This window comes from Pongo abelii, chromosome 15, assembly GCF_028885655.2.
Source record: "Pongo abelii isolate AG06213 chromosome 15, NHGRI_mPonAbe1-v2.0_pri, whole genome shotgun sequence".
Classification (NCBI taxonomy): Eukaryota; Metazoa; Chordata; class Mammalia; order Primates; family Hominidae; genus Pongo; species Pongo abelii.
In genome coordinates, this window is record NC_072000.2 from 23,844,004 (window position 1) to 23,854,591 (window position 10,588).

The 10,588-nt window shown below is 48.6% G+C and overlaps 1 protein-coding gene across 1 annotated transcript; it reads right to left on the minus strand.

The window, feature by feature from the left end:
- Nucleotides 1–1,422: 1,422 nt before the first annotated feature.
- KLHL33 (kelch like family member 33) lies at nt 1,423–10,000 on the minus strand. Its single transcript, XM_063715446.1, has 4 exons — nt 9,215–10,000; nt 4,000–4,924; nt 3,707–3,874; nt 1,423–3,606 (listed from the first exon to the last, which is right to left on the minus strand). The coding sequence occupies exons 1-4, from the start codon at nt 9,960–9,962 to the stop codon at nt 3,054–3,056; spliced, it is 2,394 nt and encodes a 797-aa protein (XP_063571516.1). The 5' UTR covers nt 9,963–10,000; the 3' UTR covers nt 1,423–3,053.
- Nucleotides 10,001–10,588: the final 588 nt, after the last annotated feature.

Here is a 10,588-nt window from a genome sequence, read left to right on the forward strand (position 1 = left end):
AACACCTTGGCTTATTATCTGATTCACCAAAGGTAAGAATCCCAGGCCTGTACAGTCATCAAACTAGCCTTGCCAGTTCACCACCATGGTTGCCCAATCTGTATGCACGGTTTCTATCCCAATTCCTACTTCTCACTCCACTTCCCTTCTGGGGCTGAAATGTTACCCTGATATTACCCTATTCTTAGTCTGCCTGGCTGAAGCCCCAGGCTGTTACCTTGCCTATATTCAGTCCCTTCTCACTGATGAATGGACTATTGACTAGGGTCCTCCTTCAGTCAGAGATCTCCTCTCTCCTCACTCTTCCCTCAATTTTAAAGATAAATAATGAAAGTCAGAACTTTCTGCAATGAACCACCCTCATCCACATACCTGTGGATCCTTGGCTATCAGTTCCACTAGAGATGAAGCCACACCCCCTTGGACACTTTGATCTGGCTTACTGGATTTTGGATTGGAGAAATAAGAGAAAGTCCAGCCAGGAGAGTGTGCTATCTCTAAAGCCAGGAGAAGAGAAACTTTTAGGGTAAGAGCCAGTTTTCACGCCAATCAGTTCCTGCAGAAAGATGAAAGAGAATGAAGATGGCCACAGATTGTTAGATTTGGTAAGAAGTAGGTCATAGTAACAGTGGAGGGAGATGATTTCAATCATGTGGTAGACCTAGAAGGCAGATTACAGGGAATTTTATTTGAATGCTTTTTATAGTACAGAAACTCAAATAAGAAAGATTCAGTCACTATGAAACCTTTATTTAAGTCTGCCTTTAGGTACAAATCACAAAAAATGTTCATAGAAGTTCATCCAATATTTATAGCTTCTCATCTCCTTCAATTTCCTTCTTCCCTTTCTTTAATTCTTCCTTCTCTTTTCTCTTATACATCCTACTTACCCCTTCTCATTTTCAATTACATTCCTAGTCTATCTTAAATAGAGATACAGAAAAAAACCTTACTAAAATAATGAAATCTAAAAATAAATAAACAAAATACATGCCAAGTACTCCTGGGGCCAGAATGAAGAAGGATACAAGGGAGACTCCATCGTCACCCTTAGAAACATGAAAATCTTAATAAACAATGGTAATAGAAAACTGACCTACACAGGCCGGGCACTGTGGCTCACGCCTGTAATCCCAGCACTTTGGGAGGCCGAGGTGGGTGGATCACCTGAGGTCAGGAGTTCAAGATCAACCTGACCAACATGGAGAAACCCCGTCTCTACTAAAAATACAAAATTAGCCAGATGTAATAGCTGTAATCCCAGCTACTCAGGGAGGCTGAGGCAGGAGAATCACTTGAACTCGGGAGGAAGAGGTTGCAGTGAGCTGAGATCGCACCATTGCACTCCAGCCTGGGCAACAGAGTGAAACTCTGTCTCAAAAAAAAAAAAAAAAGAAAAAGAAAAAGAAAATTGACCTACACACACAAAAAAAAACTGACCCTTTTTTGCTCTCAGCTGTCCAGTAGGCAGAAATGGAAAGAGCAGACAGGAAGGATACAGGTGAGTTGTAGAGGGCAGGAATACACAATCATTAAGTGAAAGCCATTATCCTCAGGAAGGTTCCAGAGAAGAGAGTAGGTGGCAAGAGCAGCAGAATTATCTAAAAAGCCTCTGGAATACCCACTTCCTCTTTGCTATGGAGAAACAGGGCATGGCATGCCCCACTTCTTTCTGTTTCAAATGCATTCCCCCTTCTCTAATGGGTGAGACTCTAGGCAGCCTTTAAGATCCAGTTCAAAATACACCCATCGGATGACATCTTCCCTAACAGAAGCCTTCCTGGGCAGAGTTCACTGCTCTGTCCTCTGGGCTCTCACAAGACTTGTCCATACATCTAAGACTTGTCCATACATCTAAGTCCACTCAAAACTTGTATTTGTTTACGTCTATCTGCTGGTCAGGAGCTCTCTGACCTCTGTATCCTTGGTGCCTCCTACAGTGCCTGCCACAAAGTAGGTAATTAATAACTGTGTGAGGGAGAAAGAAGAGGAAGAAAAATAAAAAAGAGAGGCAGTGGGGAGAGCAGGATGGAGGAACAGAGAAAGAGGAAGCACCTGACTACTTTCCCTGGCCAAGATAAAGGGAAATGGATTTAAAAATAACTCTGGGGGAAAGGGACCGAAAGGGGGAAATGACTTTTCTGAGTCTTGTCTGCTTCTCACTCTTCTCTCCGCCACATCCTCTCGCCACTTGAGACCTCAGGCAACAACGATCTCATTCTCACTCCTGATTCCTCAGTTTGCCCAAAAGAAAGAAGCCAGACAGGCTTCTGACTTCTTCCACCCCATGTCCTTAAACCTCAGATCATTTGTTTTTCCACTGTGGGCGTCTGCCTCCTTGGCCTCTGTCCCCATCATCCCCACACAACACTCCTGCCGCATGGCTCCGGGGGGCCCGTCAGGCCTCTCAGGCCCCTGTGCATGTCCATGTGGGAGCTTCTGCCTCAGAAGGAAACCAAGAGGTTCTCAGGGGCAGCCTGTGGTGTCTCAGCTGGGAAACGCTAGACCAGGCCTACAAAATTACCTGAGAAAGAATATTGTTAAGAAGGTTTAGGCATCCCAGGGATGGGAGAGGAGAAAGGAGCAAGTTCCGGGGAAAAAAAGGGCTGAACGATTTACAGTCCTTCCTCCTACACTCCTCAAACTCTTTCATGGATGGCCATTCCACATTTTTTCCATGATCCGTGGGTCAGAACCATTTTTCCAACTGTCCTCCCGTGGTCTCTACACTTTGGCTACTGAAGCTTCTTAACTCTCTTTCAAACCAGATGCACTTTCCCTAAGAATCCCTAAGCCTTGTGGAGTTGCTCCCGAGTCTCCTTTCCTTACCTGGGTATTCAGCTGCCTCCCCTTTCCCTATATGTTTTCCCCAGGAGTTCTGGAACCACCATTTCCTCAATGGAGATCATATGTACAAAAGCAGTTTACAATGCACAGTGTGAGAATCAAATACTACCAAGAATAAAGCCTTCTCTTTTCTCTCCCCACAATCTCTGTCCTTCTCTCAGGCTATTTCTTACGCCTTCCTCTCCCCATATGCTGTTGCTCCCTCTTCACCCAGCAGGTTTGGTTTGGTGTGGGGTGGGAACCAAAGCTATGTGCTGCACAGTGGGCAGTGTCAGGATGCAGGCAGGCATCTCAGCCCGAGGCCTTGGCAGAGTTCCCAGGCAGAGCCATCGGCCCAGGCCAGGACAGTAGGCATGGATAAGGTGGGAGAGTGCATAAGTACGGTGACTGTAGCCTCCCAGCACCAGTAGCTCCCCCTGCAGCACAGCACTTGCAGCCCCCACATGGGGGGAGGGTAGGGGTGCCAGGTGAGTCCAGCTATCAGTCCTTAGTTCATAGGCCTCAAAGCTTAGCAGGTCCCCAGTCTCACCCAGCCCACCTGCCACATACAACCGCCCACCCAATGCAGCCATGACATGGCCAGCCCGAGGTACCCCCATAGGGCTCAGAAATGTCCCCGGCTTCTCAAGTTTGGGGTCATAGTGCATCAATGAGGCCAGGTATTGGCCAGTCCCCCCACAGCCACCGCTCACGTACAATCGGCCTTCCAAAATCGCAGCTGCGTGGGCAAAACATGGTGCTGGAAGTGCAGGTGCTGGCCTAAGGGAGAACAGGACACAAGATACAGCAACTAGCATCTTCAACTCTCCTTCTATTCCAAGTCTCCTAATCTCTCCCAGATGCCCCCTTGCCTGCTTACCTCCAGACATCGAGCTCAGGGTTGTAGGTCTCCACAGAGTCCAGGGCAACATCATTGTGTCTTCCACCCAGGGCATAAAGTTTTCCATCCAGTGCCACCAAGGGGAAAAGGCTTCGAGCCTGGGACAAAGGAGCCATCTCCTCCCAGTCATCTTGACTGGGCTCCCACCTGGACACAGTAGGACAAGGGATTGGAAGAGTGACTCTGGGTACCTGTGGTTGGCTAGGCCAGCAATTTCTCTCCGTGCTCACTTTAGGGCCTGCCACACCCTACCCACTCCTAGAAGCTTATACCTGAGAGTTGAAGCCAGGGTGCTGGAGTGACTGTAGAAATCTTGTCCCCCACACACATAGAGTTCACTTCCTGCCAGGCTCGCAGCCCCATGCCGGAAGCGTCCGGGGGCAGGCAGGGCAGGCAGCTGCCCCCACTCAACAGTTCGTACCAGTCCCACGCCACAGCGGAAGGCCCGGGCCCACCACACTGCTCGGGATGGTTGTCTTAGGGCCATGTCTGGTCTGAGCCCATCCCCGCCAATCACTACCAGTGCCCGGTCAGGCTCCCTCCGTCTCTCTTGGCCTGGAACATCAGCCTCTACCATCAGCTGGTGCAACAGATCCGGGGTCAGGGGTGGAAGCAGCCCAGCTGCCCGCACCCTCCGCAACTCCCTGGTGGACATGCGGCCAAAGCGGACACATCGCAGCAGGGCCTTGGCCTCTGACTCCTGGGTCTCGGGGTTGGCAGCTAGCCAACACCGTGCAGCCACAAAGGCCTCAAACTCCTCCTGCACATGGAGCTCATCACTATCCAGGAGCTCAGCCAAGCAGGCAGCTGGTAAAGAAGGAAAAGCAGGACACAAGGCTACAGCAGGCAGGTGGGTGAGGAGGTAGTGACGGGCTTTGCTCCAGAGCCTCTCCAACCCAGGGGCTTCAGCCATGGGGAAAAGGGCCAGGCAACGGGCAGGGCTGAGGCCCCGTGCCAAGCCTTTCTGACACAAATCCAAGCAGGAAGAGCTCTGGTACTGCAGAGCAGCCTGGGCAGCTCTCAGTAGCCCTGGCCACCTTGCCCGCACAACTCCGGAGTAAGCAAAAGAGACGAGGAGTCGCAGGTCCTGGGTGGAGATCGTCCGCAGAGATACCTCTGTGCCCTGGGATTCCCTCATCCCACTCAGGAGCATGGCCCCAAAGAACTCACTGCCGCAGGCCAGGGCAGCTCGGTGCACTGTAGGAGTGGAGAAGAAATAGAGGAGGACTCAAAGTGTTGCAAGACCGATAGGCACTACCCCAACTTGGTACCTCTAAGTTTGGCCATCCAAGCCACCCACTGCTACAGGCCAAACTGTGGTGTGCATCAGAATACCATGGGGTAGTTGTTAAAATGCAGGTTTCAGCAGTCCACTCCCAGAGATTCTGATTCAACAGTTCTGGACGGAGACCCTAGAGATTTGTATTTTAGCACTTCAGGTAACCCTATGTGATTCTCATGTTAGTGGCCTGAAGACACTTTGGTAAACATTGCTTTAGTCTTTTTGGTCAGATCAGTCAGAAAAAGAGTCTTCATGGATCAGGTTGAGAAGAAAGCATTTGCTAAGAGGAACACAAAATAAATGGAAAAGACCAACATGCAGCTTATATAGGTCTGTCTATATTGTGCACAAAATAAAATTCTTTACAATTTCAAGAGCCAAAACTGTCAGCCATTCTGTTAGATTTTGCTGGGAAAATGGTACCACTCGGGAATGGCTGTAATCCAACCTCATCAGATTGCAGTCTCCTCTTGCCTAAGATTTAGTGTTTAATGTTTTCCATGAGTACCAGCTTTTCTCTGCATAACCCTCTCCTGTTCTTGGTATAATTTGTAGAATCATGAGATCTGAAACTTGAGACCTTCAAAATAATCTAATTCAATTATTCCCTTTAAAATAAGGAAACTGGTTGGGCGTTGTGGCACACGCCTGTAATCCCAGCACTTTGGGAGGCTGAGGTGGGTGGATCACTTGAGGTCAGGAGTTCAAGGCCAGCCTGGCCAACATGGTGAAACTCCGTCTCTACCAAAAATACAAAGATTAGCCGGGCATGGTGGCAGGCGCCTGTAATCCCAGCTACTTGGAGACTGAGGCAGGGGAATCGCTTGAACCTGGGAGGCCAGGGTTGCAAGAGCTGAGACTGCGCTGCTGCACCCAGCCTGGGTGACAGAGCGAGACTCCATCTCAAAATAAATAAATAAATAAATAAATAAATAAATAAATAAATAAATAAAGGAAACTGAGTTGGGTCCTAGAGAAAGCATGTGATTTATTTTTCATTTCCATGCAGTGGCTGTCTGGGCAGATCATCTCCATCCACTGTCACTGATGTCAGGCTGCAATAAGCATGCTTGTGTACCAATACCTTGGTTATCTGCATGGTCCTCATGACAATGAAATTGTCCTATTAACCTATGCTGTTAAACAATTAGACCTCATACTCAGCATCACCTATGGATTGTTCTGGCCAAAATATTTAACTTGAATCTGTTCAACTCTTTAGATCTTAAGTCAAGTTTATAGGAAGTTGAAAGGCTAAAGGAACAATTTAGACAAAACCATGAAGGGAAAAACCATACAAATCAAGAAAATGGAGCATTTTATAGGATAACCAATTTTTTTTTTTTTTTTTTTTTTTTTTTTTTTTGAGATAGGGTCTTTCTCTGTCACCCTGCCTGGAGTGCAGTGGTACAATCTTGGCTCACTGCGACCTCCACCCCCCAGGTTCAAGTGATTCTCGTGCCTCAGCTTCCAGATTAGCTGGGACTACAGCTGCACACGACCATGCCTGGCTAATTTTTGTATTTTTAGTAGAGACAGGGTTTCGTCATGTTGGACAGGATAACCATGCCTGGCCCAGGATAACCAATCTTACACGTTATTGTCTTTACCAATCAATATATAAAGTAATAAAAAAAAAAAGGAGGGAGGACTATACTAGATTAAAGGAAGCTTAAGAGACATGCAACTGAGAATAGCATAGTCCTTGATTAATTCCTGGGCTGAACAAACTCACTTTAAAAAATGTTTTTTGGACAATTGGGAAAATATAAATGTGGACTAGGTGATATTAAGAAATTACTGGCCAGGCACAGTGGCTCATGCCTGTAAGCCCAGCATTTTGGGAGGCTGAGGCAGGTGGATCACCTGAGGTCAGGAGTTCAAGACCAGACTAGCCAACATGGTGAAACCCCGTCTTTACTAAAAGTACAAAAATTAGCTGGGCGTGGTGGTGCACGCCTGTAATTGCAGTTACTTGGGAGGCTGAGGCGGGCGAATCACTTGAACCTGGGAGGTGGAGGTTGCAGTGAGCCGAGATCATGCCATTGTACTCCAGCCTGGGTGACAGAGCAAGATTCCATCTTAAAAAAAAAAAAAAAAAAAAAGAAAGAAAGAAGAAGAAAGAAAGAGAAGGAAATTACTATTAATTTTGTCGTGCATGATAAAGGTATTATGGTTATGAGAAAATATCCTCTTTGATTTATTTTTTTCCTTTCACACCTAGTCCCACAGAATTGTCCTCTTTTAAAAAGATACATGCCCAAATACTTATGAGTAAAATGTCATGAATTTCCTTTAAACTTCAGTAAAAAATAAAATGAACAGATGAAATAAATATAGTAAAATATTAGTTGTTAAATCTGGGTGATGGGTGTTTGAATGTTCATCTTAATGTTCTTTGCTTTGTTAAATGCTTCATAATAAAAAGGTTGGGGGTAATGCTGCTAGAAGTCCTTTTAGGCAGGTCACAGAGGCCAAGCTGTTTAAGAACTCCATGCTGCTTTGACCAACTGAGGCACGCGTGCCTTTCCCAAAGGGCAGGTGTTGTTCATATGACTTTCCACTGTCTTTTAAGCAGTGGGTAGTGGCCTGGTGCTTCCCAAGTAGTAAACATCAATGACAGATTTCAAATATATATTGTCTGAGAAAATCTGCATTCCTCAAAACAAGCTGAGCCGTCTCAGCTCCCATATCATCAATCAACCTATAGTTCAGAGCCAACCCTGAAAGGGCTCACAACCACTTGTATTCACCTCTTACTCATTACTATACCCTAGGATTTTAAGTGACAGATTCGCAACCATTAAGTAGGAATATTTCCTAGGGAAATAAAAACAGTGATATGAGTATGCTTAAATTCAAAAGCTTAGTGAGAATTTTATGATTATGAAAAATTTAAATCCCCTCTCCATCTAGTGCTATCATAAATGAAAATAAAGACTTTTGGAGTGGTTTTCCTTCTAGGAGTCCCGGAAGCACTTTAGTTCCCAGTACTCCTCTAATGGGCAGTAGCTATGTGACTTTAGACAAGTCTTGGATTCTGATTTCTTCATCAGCAAAGTGTAAGAGCCCAACTAGATAATCTCTAAACTAATCCCTTGTAATTTTAAACTTTCAATGTGTCCACATGGCCTAGTGGAAGCAGACTGGACTAGTGATGTAGGCTTGTATCCCGGTTGTCCCAAGTCAACATCTCTGAATTTAATGTTCCTTATCTGCACCTATAGATAATGATATTGACCTCACCAGCTTTCAGTGAAAATTAAAAAGAAATGTCATGTGTAAAAATTTCAGGTACCCAAGTGCCTCACTAAACGTTAGTAGACTCCAAATAATACTCAACTTATGCAACCCTACTTAGCTTTCCTGGTGATGAGCAGAGTTAACTTCAAAGTGCCATGGCCAGGCCGGGTGCAGTGACTCATGCCTGTAATCCCAGCATGAGACGGGTAGACCACCTGAGATCAGGAGTTCAAGACAAGCCTGGCCAACCTGGTGAAACCCCGTCTCTACTAAAAAATACCAAAAAAATTAGCCAGGCATGGTGGCAGGTGCCTGTAATCCCAGCTACTCGGGAGGCTGAGGCAGGAGAATCGCTTGAACCCAGGAGGTGCAGGTTGCAGTGAGCCAAGATCGTGCCACTGCACTCCAGCCCGGGCGACAGAGTGAGACGCTGTCTCAGAAAAAAGAAAAAAAAAAGTGCCACGGCCTGGTAACCTTAAACAGTACCAGACCTTGCTCATTAGCTGCAGGGCCCATAAGTCAGCCATGGTGTCAAGCACACCAAGGTGAAAGCACACATTGAGTTTTCCACCATGTTCCCCTGGCTTTCCTGTGTCCTGAATGGAGGATGCCAAGAAGGGCCTTTTGTTAATTTCTGTTTGAGTCAATCCACTTTCTGCTTGTTCTACTGCCATGGATTGTACCCTTAGCTCTAGCCAGCTGGCTGGAGATTCCTTGTTACCGGACACAGGAAAAGCCAGACAGAGGGTCAGTTTAAATCTGTCAGTGGGCCTAGAAAACAACTTGACTGCGCATGCCCGGCTCTCCGTGGGGCAGGAGAGGCACCAAAGGCCACGCCAGGGAAATTCTGACAGCAGCAGGGATCAAAACCATCATGGTGGGGATCAAACCACCTGCTGCTTGCACACACCATTCCGGTAGCATATGCACCTGCAGTAATTTAATGCCCCACAGGCCCTCACCCCGCAGCTGGCAGCCGCCTGCCTCCAGCTTCAAGTCACACCCGACGCCCTCTCGGTAGAGGAGCTCGATTCCGCGCAGGTTCTCCCTCAGCTCCTCTGCCTGGCTGGGCTTCTTTACATCTTCCCCAGCATTTCCAGCCCTCTCGCATGTCCGCTGGGCAGCAGCCTTCACCCGGGGCGCTCCCAGCGCCTCGGCTGCAGCCAGCACATCCCCCTGCGGGGCGGGGCCCAGCACCCCCTCATAGGCAAAGGTCAGCACGGCCTCCCAGCCCCCTGGGGACACCTCGAGGCTGAAGGGGGTCCGCGGACCTCCGCCGCCCAGCAGCCTGTCTCGGAAGAGGCTGCTGATTGCGGCCAGGATCACCCGATGCACCCCGTATACCCGCCCCGCGACTGACACCTCTTCGTCCAGCAACAATCTCTGCTCCCGCAGCCGCTGGGCCTCGGCGAAAAACTGGCTCGGATGCTCCTCGCTGCGCAGCCACTCGGGCTCTGCCGCATCTTCATCTTCTTCCTCTTCCTCTTCTTCCTCTAGGGACAAGGCTGGAAACGGAAGGTTCCTTGGGACCAGGGGCCTGGAGCCAGGCTCTTCCAGAGGAAAGGAAGGCAATCTGGGATCCTCGTCGGGGGAGGGAGGCCAGGAAGGGGTTCTCTGGGCGTGCACAGGGAGTCCAAGGCAGTCCTTCTGGACGGGATGAGAGACACTCTCCAGCTCAGGGGGATAATGTGGGGTGTCCGAGACGCTCATGCCGAGGTTTGCTGGATAGCTGCAGGTGAGCAGAGGCAAGACAGCCTGGCGTCAGAGCTGGACCCAAAGAGGCCAGAGCAACCATGTCTCCAGCAAGTCGAAATGTCAGTCTCTCCCCTGCTCCAACACCCTCCTCCTACCCTCAGCCACATCCCAACACTGGAGTATCTGGGATATATAGGACAACTATAGGGTGCACGCGGTGCAGTGAAACATGCAAGAAGCCCTATAAAGATCCAGTAACCGGGACCACACCCCTCCCCTATTGCCCCCATCCTCTTAGTCACCCTCAGGAGACACCAGCGTTCCCCTTGCCCTCTCACTTGAGTGCCCGCTGTGCTTGGTTCTGCGTGGCAGAGGGAACTTGCCCACATGGCATCCCAGTCAGCCAGTGGCCCCATGGGGCTAATTATAGCCGGTCCTGGCTGGCTAGGCACTTGGCACCTGGTGTCCTAACTCTGACACCCAATCCCCTGGGCTCCCTCCCAGACTGACACCCCCACCCTTCCACCTGTAGGTCATATGGGGGTGCTGAGCTAGGCAAATTAGGAAACCAAGGAGAATGAGGGGATCCGCTGGAATGAGCCCAAGGCCAGAAGGGCTGGGCCACTAGAGTGGGCTGGAAG

What these genes read in the sequence shown, in the direction of transcription:
- KLHL33 (XM_063715446.1), bottom strand. Translation starts at nt 9,962, where the DNA reads ATGAGCGTCTCGGACACCCCACATTATCCCCCTGAGCTGGAGAGTGTC. An exon ending in AGGCGGCTGCCAGCTGCGGG is followed by an intron (nt 4,925 to 9,214) that starts GTGAGGGCCTGT and finishes CCACTCCTACAG; the next exon opens with TGCACCGAGCTGCCCTGGCC. An exon ending in CCTGAGCTCGATGTCTGGAG is followed by an intron (nt 3,607 to 3,706) that starts GTAAGCAGGCAA and finishes GTTCTCCCTTAG; the next exon opens with GCCAGCACCTGCACTTCCAG.